Source organism: Erinaceus europaeus, chromosome 11 (genome assembly GCF_950295315.1).
Source record: "Erinaceus europaeus chromosome 11, mEriEur2.1, whole genome shotgun sequence".
Taxonomy (NCBI): Eukaryota; Metazoa; Chordata; class Mammalia; order Eulipotyphla; family Erinaceidae; genus Erinaceus; species Erinaceus europaeus.
In genome coordinates this window covers 75,710,352-75,736,643 of record NC_080172.1, presented here as the reverse complement: position 1 = coordinate 75,736,643, position 26,292 = coordinate 75,710,352, and the positions used below count along the sequence as shown (strand labels likewise).

Below are 26,292 nucleotides of genomic sequence, written 5' to 3'. Positions count from 1 at the left end.
CCTTTTAAGCAAGGTTTTTAAAAAACATCCCAAAGTTCTCTTAATACACATAGGAGGAAAATGAAAATGAGGCTTCTAAAGCGGTTTATTTTAAATTTCCATAAAGAGAAAAACAGTATTTTAGAAGAACTTTATTTTTTTTCCCTTTATTTGATAGGATAGGAAGAAATTGATAAGAGGACCGATGGGGAGAGACAGAGAGACACCTGCAACATTCTTTCACCACTCACGAGGCTTTACCCCGGCAGGGGACCAGGTCTTGAAAATATCTTACATGTGGTTACCTGCGCTTCACCAGGTACACCGATGTCCAGCCCCCAAAAAGAAGGATCTCAAAAGTAATAACTTTTTTAAAAGTCTTACCAGGGTACTGCTCAGCTCTGGCTTGTGGTACTATATTATACAATACTATATTATACTAGAAGTTGAACCTGGGAACTCAGAGTCTTAGACATGAAAGTTGTCTTGCATGACCATTATGCTGTGTCCCCAGCCCTTAACATCTTATTTAACCAGTTCTTATTTTTATAGGGAAAAAATAAAACTAGATATAAACTTATGGACATAATTTATACTTTCATCAAATCTATATTTTTTACATTATAAATATGTGTATATATAATTCTTATAGAATGTATTGCTGAATGTTGTAAAATATGTTAAGAGATCCAAGGATATCTCAATGGTACTAAGTAGACACTGGTGAAGGGGGGCTGGGAAAAGGGGCCTCCTTAGTAGTGAATCATCATTCTCCCTATGCTGAGAGTAGTTTAATTATCAAGGATCAATGGCCAGATTTGAATCCAGCTTTCTTCAATTCTTCTTACCTCGGTATTCTAATGTATAATACAGTACTTACATCTATGTTTCATTTATATATGTGTGTATATACATATTTATTTATTTTCCCTTTTTGTTGTCCTTTTTTGTTGTTGTTACTGATGTCATCGTTGTTAGATAGGACAGAGAGAAATGGAGAGAGGAGAGTAAGACAGAGTAGGGGAGAGAAAGACAGATACCTGCAGACCTGCTTCACTGCCTATGAAGCAACTCCCCTACATGTGGGGAGCCGGGGGCTCAAACTGGGATCCTTGCGCTTCATGCCAGGTGCACTTAACCCACTACGCTACCACCCAACTCCCTACATCTAAGTTTCTACCAAAAAAAAGGTAAGTATAAAACTACAGTGCTGTCACAATGGAATACTACCCAACTACAAAGAAAGATAAAATCCTATCTGTTCAATAACATGGATAGAGTAGAAATAGATGAAAAAAAGAATTTCATTTATAATCAGAACTGAAATATAAAATTTTGTTAAAAATGTAACATGAGGTCAATTAAACCAGGAGTTGTTTTTTAAAGATAAATAAAATACCAATAGGTAAATCACTAGCTAACTTTAAGAAAAAAGAGAAAACTATGATGAAAATAATCAGAAATGGAAAGAAGTGAAGTTACAACTGATATTACAGAAATACAAAAGATAAACTATTAACAGTACCTATCAAATTGAACAACATAGAAAAAATGGACACGTGCTTAGATTAACACAACCTCTATCTAGTTATCTGTTGATGGGCATTTATACTAAGTCTATATTGTGGCTACTGTGAATAGTTCTGCTGTAAACATAAGGATGTATATGTCAAATTAGTGCTTTCACATTCTTTTGGATAAATAGCTAAGACTGACACTGTAGGATAATAAGACACCCCCCACTCGACCCCCCCTTTGAATTTCTTTATTGGGGGATTAACGTTTAACAGTCGACAGTAAATACAATAGTTTGTACATGCATAACATATAATTAGGTCCTCTGCCATAATGTTCCAGGCCCTGAAGCTCCTGCCACCCCCCCCCCCCCCCGAGTCTTTTGCTTTGGTGCAATACACCAACTCCAGGCCCAAGTTCTGCTTCGTGTTTTCTCTTCTGATCTTGTATTTCAACTTCTGCCTATGAATGAGACCATCCCATATTTATTCTTTTGTTTCTGACTTATCTCACTTAATATGATTCCTTCACGCTCCATCCATGATGCCAGCTCCCCTTTTTTTAAGGAATCACCATACCATTTCCATAGCAGCTATACCAGCTTGCATTCCCACCACCAGTGTGCCACAGTTCCTTCTCTACAGTCTCACAAGCACTTGCTATTTCCAGTATAGTTCATATAGGCCATTCTCTCTGGTGTGGGATGATGATGTTACTGTGGCTTGAACTGCATTACCCAAATACAAGATGTTAAGCATTTTTTCATGTCTGTGGTCAATCTGTATGTTTTCTTTGGAGAAGTGTCTATTCAGTTCTATTAGCCACTTTTTAATTTGGTTGCATGTTTTATTATTGTATGATTTCTCTACTTTTTTGGACATTAATACCTTATTGGGCAAATTCTGTGTTAATGTCTTTTCCCAATTATTAGGTTACCTTTTTGTCTTTGTGCTAGTTTTGTTTGATATGTAAATATTATTTAATTTGGGGCCATACACATTACAGTGTATGGAGAGCTGGGTTTATTTTTCCAGTCCCAACCTGGAAAAATACTATCACAATACCATTTGAGACTAAATGAATAGAACTTAAAGTAGCAAAAGAGGGGTGGAAGAATTATTGGATTGCTTCACTTGTGGAATATAAATAACTAAAACAAATAAACATGCAAAAATAATGACTTAACTTTTAGACTAAAAACCACTGCATCACAGGTAGAAGGGATGAAAAGTGAGGGGGGTTGATACAATTGCACTAGAATCTTATACATAGTGCGGAACTGTGCCCCTATAATTGTATAATATTGTAAACTCATGTTAAAACAACTTTAAAAACACAAAAGAAATGAAAATAGGATAGTCTTTGATAGAAATTAACTGGAAAAGGTTTCCACTCTGGTTAAAGTAAGTATAGTTTACTTTACTTACCAGTTTGTAAACTGGTTTCTGTTATTCAATCTACTTCTCTTCCAGTAATAATCTCTTCCAGAATATCATACTAGCACATATGAACCCCCCCCCCCAAAAAAAAAAAAGAAAGGAATGCTCTGCTGTGGTAGTAAGGGAATAGCACACATGTAACAATCAACATGGTAATTATTTTTTACCAAAAAATGCTACAAACATGTTATGTACACAGTACTTTAGAAATCTTAATCTCTATCATATAATTATAAAAGTATATATTAAAAGAATAGTTGGGTTCATATTTTTATGTCTGGAAACAAAAGCATTCTGAGTGATATGAAGTCACCATTTAGCACTAATCAAACTAAATAATTCAATTGTCTATAGCTATGTCTCCAAACAAGATTAGATGCTTATTTTCTTTTTTCCTTTTTAAAGATTTTATTTATTTATTAATGACAAAGATAGGAGAAGAGAGAAAGAACCAGACATCACTCTGGCACATGTGCTGCCGAGGATCGAACTCAGGACCTCATGCTTGAGAGTCCAAAGCCTCATCACTGTGCCACCTCCCAGACCACAGATGCTTACTTTTTACTTATATCTGTCCTCAAAGCAAAGACAAAATGGTCTAGCCTGAGCAATCTGGCTAACAACAGATTCAAGATCTCCCAAAAAAAGAGATGAGAACAAGCATAAGAACAAAATTAATAGGGGAAAAACTAAAATATATTTAAAATAGAAACAATTAACATTCTGTATATAATTATTATTTAGAAGTGGGGAAAAGTTGTCTAACTATGAAATATGAAAGAAATTGTCCTCCTTAGCAGCAAAAACAGGAAGGCGTAAACGAACAGAATTTTTTCCCATTCATGAAGAGGAAGTAAGACAAACCTTTTCCCTTTAAACAAAACAGATAAAGAGCAATTGATTATGTAATTATCCAAAGCAGCAAATCTCAGTGTAGAGCAGGGGTGGGGAATGTTTTCTGTCAAGGGCCATTTGACAGAAAATTATATATTTATTTATATATTTATAAAATTATTCACATCATATAAAATTAGATAAGAGCCCATTTGAATCTTGAATCAAAACATGACTAGACTTTTCAGTCATCTGTACCTACTAGGTTGAACTTTCTGTCACACTGAATACAAAAATTCTGGCTGGACACATAAAACTTTTTATAGTAACCAGTTTTCAGACTTTTTTTTTTCTTTTATAGCATCAGGGTATGAGCCCAGGAACTCTCATGCAGGACACCGCAGAGTCTCCCCAAGATAGTTTTTTTCCTTATTTTGGAGACAATGAGAGAAAGATGAGAAAGGGAGAGATACCTTAGCACTGCTTCACCATCCATAGAGCTTCTCTCAATGGTATTTATGGTGTTCCCATGTGGTGCCAGGGCTCAAGCCAAGACCTCATTCTTGGTAAGGATCATGCTCTACTAAATGCGTTATCCTTCAGTCCAAGCACATTTTAATTTTGAATAAGTATTTACTGAATAAGTTCCAGCAAAATTACTTGTCAAGTTGTAGTCTAATGATTATTCTGCTGAACAAAATCTTAAGATTAGTTTCACTTGGTCTTTTGCTTATTTGCAAAATTAGAGCCTCATGTGTAAGTGATTTTACTGCTCCTAAGCTTACAGTTTCATTCAGATACAAAGAGGAAGATGCTACAGCTCTGGAGTCTCCCCTAGTGTCATGACATTCCCATATGATGATGCTGGGGCTCAAACCTGGACCACTTAGGTGGCTTTTTTTTTTTAATTTTTATTATCTTTATTTATTGGATACAGACAGCCGGAAACTAAGAGGAGGAGGAAAGTTAGAAAGTGAGAGAGACAGAGAGACACTTGCAGACCTGCTTTACCACTCACGCAAAGCTTTCCCCTGCAGGTGGGGACCAGGGGCTCGAACCCAGGTCCTTGTGCACTGTAGCATGTGCACTAAACCAGGTGCGCCATAAACCAGTCCATTTTTTGTTAATTGGGGGATTAGTGGTATACAGTCGACAGTAAAATACAACAGTTTGTACATGTGTAACATTTCCACATGACAATACAACCACCCACGAGGTCTTCCTCTGCCATCATGTTCCAGGACCTGAACCCTCCCTGTACTCCCCACCCCAAGTGCAGTACACCAACTCTAGTCCAAGTTTTGCTTAGTGAATGACGTAGTTTTAAGTGGAATTTGTGCCCAAGAGCTCACTGAACAGAGTCGTTAAGCTAACGAATGGGCTCTAATTTCACTTAAAACTTTTTTCCTTCAGACGAAAGCTTAAAGTGAGTGGGAAAGGTTGTTCAATACTAGAGCACAGTACTTGCATGCCTAAGGCCACAGGATCAATTTTTGGCACTGCCATAATCCTAGATCTGCTCTGGTTGGTCTTACATCTCTTTCCCTCACTTCCTTCCTCCCTCACTCCATCCCCCCCCCCCCCCGCACCAAAAACAAGTAAATCTTTAAATTTTTTATCCCTAAAGCATTCTAAAAATTACTTGTCATTAATATGTAACTAATCTTTCATAGAAAGACAGTTTAGCACACACTCAATTTCAAGTCTTAGCAACCCTAAAGAAATGAAAAACTAAAGCAATTTTCTAGTGCTTTCAAAGTTATTAAAGCAAAAAAAAAAAAAAAAAAGGTAACAGGAGAATAAAACTGCACAATACAAATCATGTGCTACTATTGTTTTCTCTCTTTTTGCTGCCAGAATTATCATTGGGATTCTGCACTGCACAATTTTGCCATTCCTGGTGGACTCTTTATTCTCTAAACAGAAGGTGAAAGACAGAGGCAATGAGAGGAAGAGAAATAAAGGAAAGACACTGTAGCACTGCTTCACCACTCATACTTCCCTATGTGCTTTCATGTGATGGTTAGGGGCTTGAATATGTATCTTCATACACAGCAAACACTATGCTCTACTGGATGGGCCATCCCCCCACCCCCACCCCCGTATTTTTGTTTCTTGACTTTAAAATGTAAATATATTTTTGTTTTTTCTTTTTTAAAAAAATATTTTATTTATTTTTACTTCTTTATTGGGGAATTAATGTTTTACATTCAACAGTAAATACAATAGTTTGTACATGCATAACATTCCCCAGTTTCCCATATAACAAAAATGTAAATATATTTTTGGAATGAAACCTACTCTAAGTAGAGCTAGCCAATACTCCATGTGGTACCAGACAATGATACAGGTGGATTATTACACCAAGCCAGCCACCTCATTATTTAGTTTAATGCTGATGAAAAATAATTTAACATTGACTATATAACATTAAACTATTTAAATATATTTCCTTTCTAGGGACTGAATAAAAGATAAACTTACCTTAATTGTTTCGCATAGTTCTGTTCAATTTCTATTCTCTCTTTAACAAATTTGGCGTATCTTTCCAAAAAGTCAATTCCCCATTGTGTATGTTTGTCTAGACTGTCGAACTGATCCTATAAAAGAAAGATAAAAAAACACTGAAGTTTAGAATTTATGTACATTAAAAATATTTATTTTGAAATATTGTACAATATGCTTAAATAGCATCAGAATATTTTTTTAAATAGATTTACTAACATAAGAGAATGAAAACCAGAGGATCATGGTGGACCACCCAACACCAGGTACAGAATTCAGGGCATCACACACACTGTACCCACTGTGCCACCTCCCAGTCCACCAGTCTCAAAATATCTTAAAAGATTTGGCGATTTTATGAATGAGAGTGAATGGAGCACCACTCCATCATGTGCAGTGCCCAGAATATACTTAGGTGCTCACACATGCAAAGCATACAGTTTAGCAGATTGAATTACCTCAAAGGCTCTTATGCACAAATATTTTAACAAGAATAATATAAAAGGAAAAACCTATGTTCTTCCTAATTTCCACCCACCTCATCTTTTAAGAATTATACAAGAGGGGCCAGGTGGTGATGCACCTGGTTGAGTGCACGTTACAAAGCGCAAGAACCCAGGTTCAAGTCCCCAGTCCCCACCTGCAGGGGGAATGCTTTGCAAATGGTGAAGCAGTGTTGTCTCTCCTTCTCTATCACCCCTTTCCCTCTCAATTTCTGGCTGTCTCTATCCAGTAAAATAAATAAATAAATATAATTTAAAAATTAATTAAAAAAGAGAAAAGAAATCCTAGGACAACGAAGGAGAAGGAAGAAGGAAGAAGAACTAAACAAAAGCAAGTTACTCAGTATAACTCAAGAAACTTGATGCTTGAATGCCTGTACACATATGGCTCTCCCTAGCTGTAATACTGTCTTGTGGTCATCATCTCCCACTCCAGTCATTTTACTGGGGAAACAATGGTTTGCAGGACAGTTGTTAACACATAGGTACAATTTCCTATCTCCTCATGATAGGTACAGCAACACCTACCCCACCACCAACCCAAGTCCCACTTCATCATTATACAGTGGGTCCCCAATGCTAGCTCTACCCTTTCCCACTTCTCCCTATTTAGAGTTTCTTGCTTTACTTTATATTTTTTAATATTTATTTATTTTCCTTTTTGTTGCCCTTGTTTTGGGGGGTTATTATTATTGTTGTTGTTGTTGATGTCACAGACAGAGAGAAATGGAGAGAGGAGGGAAAGACAGAGAGGGGGAGAGAAAGATAGACACCTGCAGACCTGCTTCACTGCCTGTGAAGTGACTCCCCAGCAGGTGGGGAGCCGGGGGCTCGAACCAGTACCTTTAATGCCAGTCCTAGCGCTTTACACCACATGCGCCTAACCCGCTGCACTATTGCCCAACTCCCTGGATAGATTATTTTATAGAAGAGGAAAGGCTAAATTATAGGGTAGGTTCATTGCTAGTGTTCTGAGGAACCTCCAGCCTATTTTTCTACAGGGACTGAAACAACCAATTTACATTCCCATGTCTTATCATCACCATTTTTCGATTAACTTTTTATTCCTCGCTTGAGATTCAGATCAGGCACTCCTGAAAACAAACCGCTAGAAATGACCCTAAACTCTCAGAATGCAGCTAATGGTATTGCTCTGAATTCCCTAGGGTCCCTATACTAGCATATTAACTTGCCATGCTGTATTGAGGACAGGAATCATTTCTTAGTTTGTTTTTGTTGTTGTTGTTGTTTTTCTTTACCAGAGCACTGCTCAACTCGTTGGCTTATAGTGGTACTGGGGACTAAACCTGGGACCTTTGGTGCTTTAGGAATGAATCTTTGCATAGCCATTATGTTTTTCAACTTTGAACTCCGAAGGCATAAGCAACACATGAGTCAGGTACCACACATCAATGTACTGTTTGGCTGAACAGAATCATATATGTCAGGATTCAAATTCTGATATCTATCTCTATCAGATGCTTGAATCTGAACAAGTTACCAAGGCTTTCTGGACTTTTTCCACCACAAACTGGGAGTCTCATTATCTACCTCATAGTACTGAGTTGTTGTGATTTATTCTATAATGCAGTAAAACACTGTACCTACACATAACAAAATATTACCCTATCCTCTCTCTCTATCCTCAAAAGACCTTACTTTTAAGATGATACAAATGGTCTAGTATATTACATAAATTAGATAAATATTACATAAACTTGACAAAATAAGTGTCAGTTTGAGAGAACTCCTAATTTAAAAGACAGTTCTGTCGTGTTATCAAACAGCATTGCAAGCTACACAGAGAAATTTTTATGAAAAGTCAATCAATATGGCAAACTTCATTACCTTATATTAAGAAATTGCCACAGCTACCCTCAGATTTCAACAATCACCACTCTGATCAGTATCCATCAACAATGAGGCAAGAAGGAAAAAGATGACAACTTGCTAAGGGATAAAATAATGGTAAACGTTTTTTAGAAAGGGGCCAGTGTGGTCTGGGAAGTGGTGCAGCAGATAAAGGATTGGACTCTCAAGTATGAGGTCCTGAGTTCAATCCCTGGCAATACATGTACCAGAGTGATGTCTGGTCCTTTCTCTTTCCTATCTTCTTCATGAACAAATGAAAAAGAAAGAAAGAAAGAAAGAAAGAAAGAAAGAAAGAAAGAAAGAAAGAAAGAAAGAAAGAAAGAAAGAAAGAAAGAAAGAAAGAGAGGAAGAAAGGGAGAGAGAGAGAGAGAGAGAGAGAGAGAGAGGGAGGGAGGGAGGGAGGGAGGGAGGAACAGAGAGAGAGAAAGAAAGAAAGTGAGAAAGAAAGGGGCCAGGTGATGGCTCACGTGGTTGTGCGCACACACCATAGTGCATAAGGACCTGGGTTCAATCCCTGGTCCCACTTGCAGGGGGAAAGCTTCTTGAGAGGTGAAGCAGGAATGCAGGTGTCTGTCTCTCCTTCTCTCTATCTCCCTCTCTTAAATTTCTCTCTGCCTCTATCCAATATTAAATAAATAAATAAATTTTTAAAAAACTTTTTAGAAATAAAGTGCTTTAATTAAGATACAGTATTATCTCTAGGAAGTACTCTTGCAGATTTAACTGTGTAGTATAACCATAACTTTTATATGTGCCAGAGCCACTGTATTGTACACTATTCACTTTAATTTTTATTCTTTTTTTTTTTTAAGATTTTATTTATTAATAAGAAAGATAGGAGAGAAAGAACCAGACATCACTCTGGTACACATACTGCCGGGGACTGAACTCAGGACCACCTGCTTGAGAGTCCAATACTTCATCCACTGGAACATCCCCCCAGACCACTACACTATTCACTTTTTGTCAAGAAACTGAACCTGCAACATCTAGCCTGAAACTATACTCATTACTGAAACAGCTAAATAACATAATCTGAAATGTCAGACACAACCGTATTCTAATCATAAACTAAACTTTCAGCATATAATTTATCCAAAAGTGTTTCCTAAAAGAGAAAAAAAGTTTCCTATAATTATTTTAAAGATTTCTTTTTTCAAGAAATTATGATTTACAGGAATGTTGTTGGCACAAAGGTACAGTTGCCCAGTTCCCCAAAATGGGGGTCAGCATATTTCACACTAAATCAAACTATCATCCTCTTCTACCATAGGGTATTAAATTTCTAAACCCTCTTAGCATTGCCCACTCCCCACCTTGGTCACCAAATCTGCTTCAATAGACCAGTTCATTAAGGTTTCACACTCTATTATGTCTTGCTCTTTGCTTTTTTAGATTCTACCTATGAATGAGGTAATTCATCTTAACTAACTCTTCACTCTCTCCTATGGTAACATTAGTTATTTTGTCAAAGACCAAGAGTTTGTTTTTGTTTGACTTTGTCCCCTTGCTTTCACTCTTTATATCCCCCTTAGAAATGAGATCATCCATCTTTATCTTTCTCCTCCTGACTGATTTAACAAGAGACTGTTCATGCACCGATGATGTCACAAGATCTAACCTTTTCCACTGTGTGTGCACAGGTTTCAAGTATTGCAAATATGCTGCAATGAACACAGGATACATTTATCTTTTTATCAGTAAATTTGTTTTGTGTGTGTGTTCTTTAGATAGACATCTGAGAGTTGCATCCCCAGCTGACAGTTAATGGTCTAAGGTTAGTATCACAGATGTGAACTAATACTGAAATGTCATCTTGATTTACATGTCCATAATGAGCAAGTACCCTTTCCAATTCAGGTTTGATCTCCTCCTGCTTCATGAGAGCACTATGAACAGCACCTAGAGGTCTCCATGAATGATGAAGCGGAGTTTTATCTCCCTCTTTGCCTAAAGTCACTTAAATTGTAAAGTCCAAGATCATCCTTTTCTCTCTATTCCATGGCAGCAAATACCTTGCATGATGAAACGCCAGAAAAAGGACCGAGTCTAAGTAAACGTGCAAATTAAGTGTTCTGAAACCACCTCCATGTTAGAAATAAGTAATATTAAATCACTGCAATAGGCAGTTTATTCTTACATCCTTGTTCACTCTATCTTTGCCACTATTCTTATTTCTACAGATGTATTCCGGACTATTAGCTGAGTACAATATCCTCTTTTCTCCCCTTAACGGACCTTTCCAACACCTTCACTCTTGAAATTTTTTAAAATATTTTTTATATTTATTTATTCCCTTTTGTTGCCCGTTTTTTATTGTTGTTGTAGTTATTGTTGTTGTTGTCGTTGTTCTTAGCTAGGACAGAGAGAAATGGAGAGAGGAGGGGAAGACAGGGGGAGAGAAGGACACCTGCAGACCTGCTTCACTGCCTGTGAAGCAACCCCCCTGCAGGTGGGGAGCCAGGGGCTTGAACAGGGACCCTTATGCCGGTCCTTGCGCTTCGCGCCACATGCACTTATCCCGCTGCACTACCGCCCCACTCTCTCACTCCTAAAATTTTTAAGGAATTCCTCTACATCATTGTACATAACATACCTCCTATTTAAATTCAAGAAAGTTCAGATTCAAGTCCCTCACTACTGCAAAAGAGCATTATGTCTCTCCTCTGTCTCTGACCTTCAATATGGGGGGGGGGGGGGGTTTGCTGGGAGTAGTGAATAGTGTAAGCACAAATGTCCACTGATGCCCTAGAGACAAAAAGGGAAGGGTGGTAGGAGGGAGGATCTTTGTCCTTGTATACTTGTTTAAAACTGGACAACACCTTTCCTTTCCAGTGAAACAAAAATAAAAGTTTTAAGTGAAAGAAATTTAAAGTAGATAATGACAATTCCAAATGAAAGTCCTACAGGTTCTGATGGTTTTCCCCATATATGGCAGGGCTCAAATTATCTGTAGGAGAGAACTCAAACTAAAAGATGGTCAGTAAGCATCACATGTGAACACACCAATGAGGAAGTCATATTGTTAATGTGTTCACTTAACTAATCCAAACATCGCAAGTCCACCTTTTGTTAAGCATTCTTTTTTAATTTTGTGAAATGTTTCAAGTTATTTTATCTATTCCCTAGGAATACAAAAGATTCTAAATTAAAGTTGGCATCAACACCAACTTAAATGTCCATGTTATTTGGCATAATTCACATGAACCATGGTCTTCCAGATTTCTACTGTAATAAAGTATAATATATACTACATGCAAGTTATTTTAATTATATATCTAATAAATTTTAACAAAAATCTATATAATGTATCACAAAATATTTTTAGAAGTCACTATTTAATATTCAATACTTGACTGCTAATTACTTTAACAGTCTTGCATTCAAATGAAGTCCCAACAAAGGACTTTTACTAATGCACCAAGGGTGACAATGGCTTTTTTAAAAAATGCTTTCTCCACTAAAAAGAATGACTTTGCTGTCCTAGTTTGGACTTACTTTATGGCTCATTGTCTGCCAAAGCTTCTCCAGCACTTTAGAATACCAAAGTACTATCAAAAAATATGTTAAAGAAATAACAATCAAGGGACCAGAGAGTGGCACAGCTGATGAAGCTCACACATTACAGTGCGGAAGGACCCAAGTTCAAGCCCCTAATGCCCACCTGCATGGGGAAAGCTTCACAAGTGGTGAAGTAGGCCTCCAGGTGTCTCTCTGTCTCTCCCTATCTCCTATTACCCTCTCAATTTCTCTCTGTCTCTATCCAATAATAAATGAATGAAAAATATTAAAGGAAAGAAAAAGAGAAAGAAAGAAAGAAAGAAAGAAAGAAAGAAAGAAAGAAAGAAAGAAAGAAAGAAAGAAAAGAAAGAGACAAAGAAAGAGAAAAGAGGGGTTTGGTAGTGTACTTGGCTAAATGCACATATTACCATGTTCAAGGACCCAGGTTCAAGCCTTTTCCCACTTGCAACAGGGGGAAGCTTCATGAGTGGTGAAGCAAGTCTTCAGGTGTCTCTCTAGCTCTCTCCTTCTCTATCTTCCCCTCCCTTCTCAATTTCTCTCTGCCCTATCAAATTAAAAAAAAATAAGAAAGTAAGTAATGGACATACTTATCTAAAAAATAAAATAGCAACTGATTTCTCCCATTCTTCAAGTCATATGGAACTGTATAAACTTTCCCTTGTGTCAGGAGCTAAGAAATCAGTTTAGAGGTCGAGAGGTGGCACAATAGATAGTGTTGGACTTTCAGGCATAAGATCCCGAGTTTGGTCCCCAGCAGCACATGTGCCAGAGTGATCTCTGTTTTTTTCTCTCCTCCTATTCCTTTCATTAATAAATAAAATTTTAAAAAATCAATTTATACTCAAGGTAAACATCTATCCCCCCACCAAAATATACTGAGGAATATTATGTGTTTTTTTTTTTAAAGGTAGGGTAAAGAGATAATTTACTCTGTAGAGTGAATGCCTTACCAAGTATGAGGTCCGTGGGTTCAAAGCCCAGCACCACATGGGAATACCAAGAACAGCACTGGGAAAGCTCCAAGGATACAGAAACAGTTCAGAGTTATCTTTTCCCTACCTTCTCTCTCTCTCTCTAAAAAATAAAGAATGGTGAAACTGGCCAAGGGTAGTATTATCACAGATGACCTAAAACATTAAAAAAAATTAACTTTACTACTTGTATTTCTTTTCTAATGATTTTGTCTTTTAACTACAGGTGCAAATATGTGTTTTGCAGGAACTCGTCTGATAGCTTTCACTTTTTACGTAAAATTTATTTGAGGGTATATTAGTGGATTAAAATAGCACATGGTATATCAAACCAAATGTAAATACTATAGTGACTATGTGCAAATAGTCTGTTAATGTTCTCTATCATCATGAAAAGCATTTGCTCATCTTTTAGTAAACTGTAAATTCTAAGTGCAGAATCTAATTATGTTTATCTCCCATTTAAACTGGTGTCACTTATCAACTCTTAACCTGAGCCTTATGTTCTAAAACCAAACGCCCAGAGTAAAGAAATGCATGCCTCTAAAGTGAGAACATTAATTGAAATGTAAATAAAGCATCAACAGTGTTCTTGGTATTGATGGATATTATTATTTTTTTTTAGATTTTTCTTTTTTTTCTTTTATTTTATTTAATTTATTTATTCCCTTTTGTTGCCCTTGTTGTTTTATTGTTGTAGTTGTTGTTGGATAGGACAGAGAGAAATGGAGAGAAGAGGGAAAGACAGAGAGGAAGAGAGAAAGATAGACACCTGCAGACCTGCTTCACCACCTGTGAAGCGACTCCCCTGCAGGTGGGGAGCCGGGGTTCGAACCGGGATCCTTATGCCGGTCTTGTGCTTTGCGCCACCTGCGCTTAACCCGCTGCGCTACAGCCCGACTCCCTGATGTTTATTATTTACTCATTTAATTCAGTGAGTATTGACATTGATGCTGGCATTGAGGATACAATGTGAACAAAAACATACTTCATAGAAAGGAGAGTTACTAAACAAAGGATCACAATTATCTTGATTTTTCATTACATTTGTTTTTATGAGCCAGAAAAACAAAGAACAACATTCAGGCCTGGTATGTGTGGTGCCAAGACTAAACCTGGAGCCTGCATGCAAGCCCTGTGCTCTACCACTAAACTATCTCCGCAGCCTCACAAATGCTCTTTGATTTTGTTCACTAGCACTCCCATAATATTAAATTCAGCAGTGGCATTAACAATTTTAGTGGTCAGATTTGCTTATCTAAACCTGGTCAAATACACTAGTCTTAAATTTCAAAGTAAATAATATATGAATGTGGGGGGCGGGCAGTAACGCATTGGGTTAAGTGCAGATAGTAAGAAGCGCAAGGACCAGCACAAGTATCTCAGTTGAAACCTCCCAATTCCCACCTGCAGGGGGGTCGCTTTAGAAGTACTGAAGTTGGTCTGCAGGTATCTGTCTCTCCCCTTCACTATCTCCCCTTCCTCTCTCAATTTCTCTGTCCTATCCAATAAAAATGAAAATGAGGGAGCCTGGCAGCGCAGCGGGTTAAGCGCACGTGGTGCAAAGCGCAATGGCTGGCATTAAGGATCCCCACCTGTAGGGGAGTCGCTTCCACTCTGTCTTCCCCTCCTCTCTCCATTTCTTTCTGTCCTATGCAACAACAAATGGCATCAGTCACAACAACAATAACTACAACAATAAAAAAGGGGGGGCAACAAAAGGGAAAAATAAAGAAATATTTTAAAAACTTTCAACAAGGGTAACAAAAGGGAAAATAAATACTTAAAAAAAAAAAAAAAAAAAGAAAGAAAAATGGCCACCAGGAGTAGGGGATTCGTAGTGGCAGCACTGAGCCCCCAAGATAAGCCTGGAGGCAAAAGGAAATTAAAAAACAAAGAGCACTTAAAATAGTCTGCTGGGGCTGGGCAGTGGCACACCCGGTTGAGCACATGTTATTATATGCAAAGTCCTGAGTTCGAGTCCCCAGTCCCCACCTGCAGGGGGAAAGCATTCCAAGTGGTGAAACAGTGCTGCAAGGAATCTATCTCTCTCCCTCTCTATCTCTTCCTCTCTATCTCCCCTGCCTTTTCAATTTCTGGCTGTCTCCAATAAAGATAGATAGATAGATAGATAGATAGATAGATAGATAGATAGATAGATAACAAAAAATTAAAAAGGGGGGAACGGGCAGTAGTGCAGCAGGTTAAGCGCACACAGCACAAAACGCAAGGATCCGTAGGATCCTGGTTCTTACCCCTGGCTCCCCACCTGCAGGGGAGTCGCTTCACAAGCGGTGAAACAGGTCTGCAGGTGTCTATCTTTCTCTCCCCTTCTCTTTCTTCCCCTCCTCTCTCCATTTCTCTCTGTCCTATCCAACAACAATGACAGCAATAAAAACAACAAACTATTAAAACAAGGGCAATAAAAGGGAAAAAGTAAATTTTAAAAATGTAATTAAAAATTTAAAAAGTGTCAAAGTTTTAATGAGTCATAATACTCTGAGTCACTGAAGATGCATCTATAAACAAAATGAAAAAAGTCCCCTATAAACATAGCACTGACATTCTAAACTGGGAAGATAATAAAAAAGACAAAATGCATTGCTCTCTAAATGGAAGGTGCTGTGGAGGAAAGAAAGAAAACAATCAAATGGATTTTTAAATGCCAGTAGGGGACTAGGCAGTGGTGCAACCAGTTAAGTACATTTTACCATGTGCAAGGACCCAGCTTTGAGCCCCAGGTCCCCTCAACTGCAGAGGGGGATGAAAAAATTAAGATGTGTCCTATCAGGCAGATTTTAAATAACTGATCCAAAATAGGTTTACATACCTCCTATGTGAAGCAAAGTCTGCACCAATGTATTTAACTTCTTCATTTACTCCTATAATTTTCATTTCTTATTTTTTTCTGCCACCAGAGTTATCACTGGGGTCCAGTGCCTTCACAAGGAACCCACAGCTTCCAGAAGTCATTTTTACTTTTTATTATTATTTAGATTGGAAAGATAAAAAATGAAAGGGGAGGAGGAAATAAAGGATGTGTGTAAATGGGGGGGTGAGGAGGGAGAGACACACCTGCAGACTTTCTGCACTGCTCCTGAAGCTTCCCCTTCTGCAGGTGGGAAACAGGCTCAAACCAAGGTCCCCGAGCATGGCAAGTGTATGTGCTCTACCAGGTGACCATCACTTGGCCCCAATCCTGCAATTTCTGACAATACCATAGCATCAATACTGACAATCCAGCTTTCCACACAACCCTTTCACTTCATAGTTCCTTTATGATTTGGGGGTTCTATCGTTTTCATCTTTGTTTCACACTAGTCTCTCTACTGTTCAGCAAGTAATGCTTCTGTAAGACGCCAACCTTAAACCCAGGACCATTCAGTAATTAGTTAATTGTAAAAATCAGAACTAGTGTTTGGAATTGCCTCCTTTTCCCCTCCCCCTTCCTTTTTTTTAATATAGTGAGGGTGAATGAACATAGGTCTTATCTATACAGGATACCTAAATTTTGCCCACTTGGCCCAATTTATTCTACAATGGGGCTGGGCAGAGTAGAGACACCAAAGTACCTCTTCAACAGAGTTCCCTTAGTGTTATCTTTGGGAATGGAATGCAGGGCCTCATAATGATAAAAGCATTCATGGCAGTCTTGAAGCCACCTCTCAGGGTCACTAAGATTAATTATTTGAAATCTAGTTCACTTTATATACTCCTTTCTCTGGTTTAGATTTCCTGCTGGATCTGCTGCCATCACTGTCCCTGGTTGCTATTACACTGGGTCACTCACTTCCTGCCACTGTTTCACAATCCTCACACCAACACAGTATTGTTCCCCGGGAGATGAAAACATAATTAGCAGAAGAGTTAAGAGCAGAATCAGTCTTTATGTATATGCAATCAATTGTTGATGAATCCTCTAAAATAGGATAATGCTAAGAAGCATTCATTTGCATAGTCTCTCTAGGTTTCTTGGCTTTCTTCCCCTGAATTCATTTTCCATTTACACTAGTCACCCTTTGCCCCAGTTTGAGGCTTTCAATAGGAACAGGACTAATCATAGGCCTTTAGTTAGAAAGGACCTCAAAGATTAGTCTCTTTATATTTACAGATGAGAAACTAAGGCCTAGAGATTAAACTATTTGTCTAAGGAAATAGAGCTAAGTAACAGAATTGCATTAAAAATTCAGATATATTAATCTGTTTTTCCTGTTCTGCACCTTCAAATCAGTACAAACAGTTAAGTAAATGTTTTAGGCTGTATTTACTACTTACTGAACAAATGGGATTTCCAACTCTAATATGATGAGACATCTAGTTTCTGGTATATTCATTCATGGGAGTAACTCCAAAAAGTTATCTCATACTACCCCTAGTATCTAAGTATGGGTTAAATGCTGAGATAATTTGGCTATATTTATATATATATATATATATACTCTCTACTATTTTTTGAAAGCAGAGGTAGCCGAGAATAATTTTTATGATATATTTTCATAAGCAGCACTGAAATTTTTTATATTAAGAATTAAATTATGAGCTGAGAAGAGAGCATAATGTTCATGCAAAAGACTTCATGCCTATGGCTCTGAGATCTCAGGTTCAATCCCCAGCACCACCAGAAACCAGAGCTGAGCACTGCTCTAGTCGAAATAATAATAATAATAGAATTAAGAAATTACGTATAGATAAACTAAAGTTATGATTTAGACAGATTTTGGCAACAGAAATGTCAAACATGGGCAACAAAAAATTCAGGGCTGAAATCTTTTTTTGAAAACTAAGTGGCACAGTACTTGGGGCTCAAATATGTGTTAATGTGGCAAATGTACTACTAAACATGTGTCTCACCTTAATGGGGGAGGTGTACTGCAAACAGTTTCACTACAAGAGCTGAGTGCTAACAAGAACTAAACAAGAACAGTTAGGGTAACAGGTCTGCTAAGGAATTAAAATACTAGGGAGTCGGGCTGTAGCGCAGCGGTTTAAGCGCAGGTGGCGCAAAGCACAAGGACCGGCATAAGGATCCCGGTTCCAACCCCGGCTCCCCACCTGCAGGGGAGTCGCTTCACAGGCGGTGAAGCAGGTCTGCAAGTGTCTATCTTTCTCTCCTCCTCTGTCTTCCCCTCCTCTCTCCATTTCTCTCTGTCCTATCCAACAACGACAACAACAATAATAACTACAACAATAAAACAAGGGCAACAAAAGGGAATAAATAAATAAAATAAATATTTTTTTTAAAAAAAGAAATTAAAATACTAGACACAGGAGCCAGCTGGTGGCCCACCTGGTTGAGCACAGGATACAATGAGCAAAGACCCAGGTGCAAGCCCCAGGTCCCCACCAACAGGGGAAAAGTTTTGCAAGTGGTGAAGCAGTGTTGCAAGTGTCTCTCTGTCTCTATCACCCTCTTGATTTATGGCTGTCTTTACCAAATAAATAAAATAAAGATAATTAAAAAACTTATATACTAGACACAGACAAGATAAACAGGAAGAAACTAACAGAAAGGCATACGCTTTTAAGTAGACTGACAGGGATGAAAAAATGAGTTGTACTGAATCCTTTGCTGAAATAACTGCTGCCTGCAATGTTCCCAGGTCTGGTCATGAACTATGAGTTCAGACCAACAGGGCCCCAGAGGCTACACAGGCTCCTATCCTGATATAAATATATAAATGGGCCCTGGGTCAGGAGGATGAAGTAAACAGTTCATTTTATTCATAGATTTATTTTCAAGAATGGGAGCTACTCTTGGCCTTAACCCAATTTTCTAGGCCTCTACTCTGACACCATCTTCTCAAACAATATTTTTGCCCAACTCCCTGTCAGCTATCAAACTCAAACAAAAACCATGATAGTTGTGGGCCCCTAGGATCATGCCTAGAATGGACTTCCTAACTTCCTTCCACTCTAAGATCCATGTTTTCATCTGCTCTGTTCTTCTTGCTTTTTGGCTCCTCCTGTTCATTAATCATTTTATCCTGCTTTATATCATGCCCCATTCAGCCACCAAGTTGCAGAAGCTACTATGATTCCATTCTGACTTCCGGGGGAGGATGAACTCACCAATGTGTCCCAAAACCTCACCTCTCCAGAGGCCTGCCCCACTAGGGATAGAAACAGGCTGAGGGTATGGATTGACCTGCCAATAACCATGTCCAGTGGAGAAGCAATTACAGAAACCAGCACTCCCCCTTCTGCACCCCAAAAATAAATTTGACCCATACTCCCAGTGGAATAAAAATGATAGGGGGGAAGATGAACAGAGGCTCAGAACAACAACTCCATCAGGGCACAGAAAGAGAAAAGGAAAAAGGGAGGGACATTTGGATGTAGTAATATAAGTATGTGTGACTTGGAAAGGAAGAAAAGATAAAAACTTTTTAAAAAAAAAAGTGCTGGGGAGTTGGGCAGTACAGGTTAAGCACACATGGTGCAAAGCACAAGGACGAGAGTAAGGATCCCAGTTCAAGCCCCCGGTTCCCCACCTGAAGGTGAGTCGCTTCACAAGCAGTGAAGCAGGTCTGCAGGTGTCTTTCTCCTCACCCCCCCCCCCGTCTTCCCCTACTTTCTCGATTTCTCTCTGTCCTATCCAACGACAGCACCAACAATAATAACAACAATAATGATGGAACAACAAGGGCAATAAAAGGGGGAAAATGGTCTCCAGAAGCAGTGGATTCGTGGTGCAGGCACCAAGCCCTGGCAATAACCCTGAGACCAAAAAAAAAAAAAAAAAAAGTGCCAACATATACAAATATAGATAATTGTAGAACTGATAGGTGACCTGTGTCTGCAACATTAGCAGAACCACTGTAGCTTACAATGGAGGCGTTGGGGATCCAGAACTCTGGTGGTGGGAATGGTGTGCAATTATACCCATTATCTTATAATTTTGTAAATCAATATTAAATCACTAATAAATAAAAAGAAAAAAAAACAGGAAAAAATGAACTAAACCCTATGTTTTTAAGGCTCTGAAAAGACTAGGTAAGGGGTCCAAGTGGTGGCGCACCTGGTTGAGCACGCATGTTACAATGCTCAAGGACCCAGGTATAAGCCCCAGTCCCCACCTGCAAGAGGAAAGCTTTGCAAATGGTAAAGCAGTGCTGCAGGTGTCTGTCTCCCCCCTTCTATTACTCCCTTCCCTCTTGATTTCTGGCTATTTATCCAATAAATAAAGATAATGCAAAAAAAAGAGAGAGAGAGAGCACGTTACAATGTGCAAGGACCCAGGTTCAAGCCCCTGATCCCCACCTACAGAAAGAAAGTTCTGAAGTGTGAAGCAGTGTTGCAGGTCCCTCTCTCTGTCCCTCTCCATCACCCTCATCCTGCTCGATTTCTGGCTGCCTCTATCCAATAAGTAAATAATTTTTTTTTAAAGAATATTAGTTAAAAGTGCTTTGGAACAGTACTGATACACAGAAAATGTTCAATAAATGTATATTGGAAAAAAAATGATTTGTACTCTAAAACTACATTTCCCCTCCATAATTAGAAATAGAGATTCTGGGAAATGTACACAATTAAAAAGAGAGCAAGCAGGGGTCAGGCGGTAGTGCAATGGGTTAAGCACACCTGGTGCAAAGCGCAAGGACAGGCGTAAGGATCCAGGTTTGAGCCCCCCGCTCCCCACCTGCAGGGGAGTCGCTTCACAAGTGAAGCAGGTCAGCAGGTGTCTATCCTTCTCTCCCCGTCTTCCCTTCCTCTCTTGATTTCTCTCTGTCCTATCCAACAACGAGCGACATCAACAACAACAAGGGCAACAAAAGGGGGGGGGGAAATGGCCTCCAGGAGCTGTGGATTCATGGTGCAGGCACTGAGCCCCAGCAATAACCCTGGAGGCAAAAAAAAAAAAAGCAAGTAAAAATTAAGAAATAAACAGTGACACAATACTACCATCTAATTTTCAAACCCCTCTCAATTTTTGACAATTGTTTCAATAATGTTCTTCAATAGTAAGACCAGCCTTGAATGACTGGTTACAACTATTTATTTCCATGTTTCCTTAGACTTGGTCAATCTGTAACAAATTCTCGGTTTTCCTTATGACACTTATGAGGATTACAAGTCAATTATTTTTTATGATGACCTCAATTTGAGTTTATCTGATATTTTCCCCATGATTTCATACTCACCGCTGACAGGAAATGATGCAATGTCCTTCTGGTTGCATCTAATTAAGAGGCACATGACTTCAATTAGTGCCACTACTGATGATGCTAGCTGACCACTGACTAAAGTGATATCTACTAGGTCTCTCCAAAGTATAAAGACTTTTTCCTTTTGTGATTAGTGTTAAAATCATGATATATCTTTTCCCTCATCTAACTTTACACTTTTTCGTTTATTTTAAAATTCAGACTCCCAAGTTCCTATTTCATTCATAACCATTATTATTCTGGTGCTCAAACTGTTCCACATTTGAAAAGTGGGAACTTCCCTCTTTTAGTGTCTGATTTTAACTTGTCCTCATTCTTGGAATATTTCTTTACTTTCTGATACAAGATGTTTCATGTTCACCTTGTACTTTCCCTGTCCTGGTCCTGGAATCAGTTATTTCTTTATGGAACTCTAATTCCTTTTAGTAGAGAAACACATAAGTCAGTTTGGCTACTTTTGTAGCTATACTCACTGTTACTGATGTAACAAGTCTAAGGCCCTCTAAACTACACACACATATATTTAATATATAATGCTTACAACTATATGTGTGTGTGTGTGTGTATATATATATGTGTATATATATATATATGTATATATATATATATATTCAATACACTCAAATATAACCATTATTTCTACTTACATAGAAAGATATACACTTAACTCTATATAGTGAAACACCAGGGTTATCACTGGGGCTTGGTGTCTGTGCTACCAATCTATAGCAATGGTTAAGCACGTGCACTGTAGTGCACAAGGAGCCTGGTTCAAGCCCCTGGTCTTCCACCTGCAGGGGGAAAGCTTCACGAGTGGTGAAGTAGAGCTGTAGGTGTCTCTCTGTCTCTCCCTCCCCTCATTTTCTAGAAAATGGTAGTATCACCACTTATTTACCTTACAAAGTAGGCACAGAAATAAAAAGATGGTCTACTGGGTTGTGTATGGTACATATATACATCCCAAAGCCCCTTCAAGGGGGGGGATCTCACAGAGAATTCACTGTACCACAGTGATCAATATTCTAACATGGTCCTCACAGTAAACTGAGAAGTTGTTGTTACTGCTATTGTTTTTCTTTTTTTTTTTTCTCCCAGAACAACTCTGATTTATAGTGGTCCTTAGAACTGAACCTATGAACCTAGAGGGAGTCAGGCAGTAGCGCAGCGGATTAAGTGCAGGTGGCGCAAAGCACGAGGACCAGCATGAGGATCCTGGTTCTAGCCCCCGGCTCCCCACCTGCAGGGGAGTTGCTTCACAGGCGGTGAAACAGGTCTGCAGGTGTCTATCTTTCTCTCCCGCCTCTGTCTTCCCCTCCTCTCTCCATTTCTCTCTGTCCAATCCAACAACAACATCAATAACAACAACAATAACTACAACAATAAAACAAGGGCAACAAAAGGGAATAAATAAATATTTTTAAAAAACTGAACTAGAACCTTTAATGCCTCAGGCATGAAAATCTTCATGCATAACCATTATGCTATCTCCCCAGGACTAAAGTAACAAATTATAAAATAAATAAATAAATAAATAAATAAAGATCTTAAAACATAAGTACTCCCCCCCCCAACTCTTCATCTGCACTATTCCAGCTTTTAGGTTCATGATTGCTCAACAATTTGTTTGGCTTTGTATGTTAACTCTCTTTTCAGCCACCAGGTTCCAGATGCTAGCAGGATGCCAACCAGACTTCCCTGGACAGACAACCCCACCAATGTGTCCTGGAGCTCTGCTTCCCCTGAGCCCCATCCTACTAGGAAAAGAGAGAGGCAGGCTGGGAGTATGGATCGACCTGTCAACACCCATGTTCATGAGGGAAGCAATTACAGAAGCCAGACCTTCCACCTTCTGCATCCCACAGTGATCTTGGGTCCATACTCCCAGAGGGTTAAAGAATAGGAAAGCCATCAGGGGAGGGGAGGGGATGGGATATGGAGTTTTGGTGGTGGGAACTGTGTGGAGTTGTACCCCTCTTATTCTATGGTTTTGTCAATGCTTCCTTTTTATAAATAAAAAAAATAATAATAAGCTCTCCACTGATCCAAACATTCCCTTCACTCGGACACCTCTGAAAACACAATATAAACATGTATGAGCTTTGAAGGAAGCATCTTAGTGCCTTACATCTCTATTTGAAGAGAATAACTGAAATCAGGAATACTAACTCAGGTGTCATGTGAATAAAAATCAATTTATAGGAGTCAGGTGGTGGCACACCTGGTAAAGCACAAACATTACAGTGTACAAGGACCTGATGCCCACCTGCTGGGGGAAAGCCCCGTGAGTGTTGAAGTAGAGCTACAGGTGTCTCTCTCTCTCCCTTTCCCTCCCTACCTCCCCCCCATCAATTTATCTGTCTCTATCTAATAACTAAAGTTAAAAAAATAAAAACTGACTTATAGTAAAAAATGGTAATAATAACCTTTCTACTCCTGAACTTTCAACAAAACCAGTTCCAGTTGGACAGGGGGCAGGGTGGCGGCATACCCGGTAAAGCACACATATTCCCATGCTCAAGAACCCAGGTTCAAACCCATGCTCCCCACCTCCAGGGAGAATGGCTCACAAGTGAAGCAGGCCTACAAGTGTCTCCTCTTTCTCTCCCTATGTCCCCTTCCCTCTCAATTACTCTCTGTTCTATCCAGTAAAATAGAAGGAAAAAAGGGGGGGGGGGAAACATGGCCACTGGGAGTAGCTGGATTTGTCATACTAGAGCCCCAGCAGTAACCCTAGTGGCAATAATTTTTTTTAATTGGACAAAGGTGGACAACACTCATGATAAATAACAGAGACTAATACAGAAAGGCTTGCATTTAAATCCCAGTTCTTCCATCTACTAACAAGACATTTTGGACAAGATATTTAACCTCTCTTAAATCCCACACTGCTTTAAATATACAATGTATACAAAAATTATGTTTTAGTATTACTAAAAGCAGTTCAATAGGAGTAGAAAAGGAATGGGAAGCAGTCCAAGCACAGAGTTTTCTAATATCCTCACTGGACGTAAGTGTAGATTTTCAAACTAATAAAATGATGGTACTCAAGCCTTGGCATTATCAGCACCATCATAGGTATTTTCCAAACATACAAATCCCTGGGCCTCATTCCCACAGATCCTGATTTAGGAGGTCAGAGTGGGTCTTGGGAGTTTGTTTTGTTGTTACTGCCTTTAAATTCCCAAGATGATTCCAATGGTCATCCAGACTTGAGAATTGCTAATTAACAACAATGTTTCTCAGCCAGGGGTTAGAACTATAATCATTAACAAAGGCTTACAAAACTCTAGACAGCTGACCACCCACCAAAACTTAATCTCCAGGTCAAACTTGTCAAGTGGCCAAAAAGCAACTAAAAGAAGAAAAACTGCTGTTCTACTGCAGAGTATAAATACATAAAACAAATTTTAAAAAACCTCTGACTACCCGAAGCCAATGTAGGAACAGACTGACATTTTAGAAATAATTACAATGGCTTTAAAAAAAAAATAAAAAGAACTAAGTAACTGTAGTAGATAATACAATCTGGACACTATGAAAACTCAACAAGAAAACAAATAACCCCATCCAAAAATGGGGAGGGGACATAGGCAGAATATTCACCACAGAAGAGATCCAAAAGGCAGAGAAACACATGAAAAAAAATGTTCCAAGTCTTTGATTGTCAGAGAAACGCACATAAAGACAACAATAAGATAACACCTCACTCACTCCTGTGAGGATGTCATACATCAGAAAAGGTAACAGCAACAAATGCTGGAGAGGTTGTGGGGTCAAAGGAACCCTCCTGCACTGCTGGTGGGAATGTACATTGGTCCAACCTCTCTGTCTGGAGAACTCTCAGAAGGCTAGAAATGGACCTACCTGCAATTCCTCTCCTGGGGATATATCCTAAGGAACCCAACACACCCAGCCAAAAAGATCTGTGTACACATATGTTCTTAGCAGCACAATATGTAATAGGCAAAACCTGGAAGCAACCCAGGTGTCCAACAACAGATGAGTGGCTGAGCAAGTTGTGGTACATATATACACAATGGAATACTACTCAGCTGTAAAAAATGGTGACTTTACTGTTTTTAGCCAATCTTGGATGGACCTTGAAAAATTCATGTTGGGAGTCAGGCTGTAGCGCAGCGGGTTAAGCGCAGGTGGCGCAAAGCACAAGGACCGGCATAAGGATCCTGGTTCCAACCCCAGCTCCCCACCTGCAGGGGAGTTGCTTCACAGGCGGTGAAGCAGGTCTGCAGGTGTCTATCTTTCTCTCCTCCTCTCTGTCTTCCCCTCCTCTCTCCATTTCTCTCTGCCCTATCCAACAATGACAACAACAATAATAACTACAACAATAAAACAACAAGGGCAACAAAAGGGAATAAAATAAATATTAAAAATTAATAATAAAAAAATTTTAAAAAAAAGAAAAATTCATGTTAAGTGAAGTAAGTCAGAAACAGAAGGATGAATATGGGATGATCTCACTCTCGGGCAGAAGTTGAAAAAGAAGATCAGAAGAGAAAACACAAGTAGAGCCTGAACTGGAATTGGCATATTGCACCAAAGTAAAAGACTCTGGGGGGGGGGGGGGGAAATACAGGTCCAAGAAGGATGATAGAGGACCTAGTGATTGTTCTATTGTTATATGGAAAGCCTGGAAATGTTATGCATGTACAAACTATTGTATTTACTGTCGAATGTAAAACATTAATTCCTCAATAAAGAAATTTATAAAATAAGAGAGAAACCCATAGGACTTTGGTAGTGGATATGGTAATTTACACATAACACAAGTGTGAAACCATACCCCCGAAATATTATAATTTTGTAAACCACTGTTAAGTCAATATCATATTTTAAAGTCGTTATTGATGGAGATTATATTGTATTACAGTGGCACAATGGAAATAAACTGCACTCAGCTGGGCACACATATTACCGTTACCATGCACAACCCAGGTTCAAGTCCCTGGCTCCCTCCTCCACAGATGGG

At 38.8% G+C, this 26,292-nt stretch overlaps 1 protein-coding gene across 4 annotated transcripts in view; it reads right to left on the bottom strand.

Annotated features, from left to right (window-relative positions):
* The window catches only part of FNBP1L (formin binding protein 1 like), a 183,312-nt gene that overhangs the window by 48,941 nt on the left and 108,079 nt on the right, over window positions 1-26,292 (bottom strand). For all 4 annotated transcript variants that reach the window (XM_060202098.1, XM_060202096.1, XM_060202097.1 and 1 more), the window contains one exon: window positions 6,252-6,367. In XM_060202098.1, coding sequence (XP_060058081.1) covers window positions 6,252-6,367 — 116 coding nt within the window. The remainder of the gene's footprint in view (window positions 1-6,251; window positions 6,368-26,292) is intronic.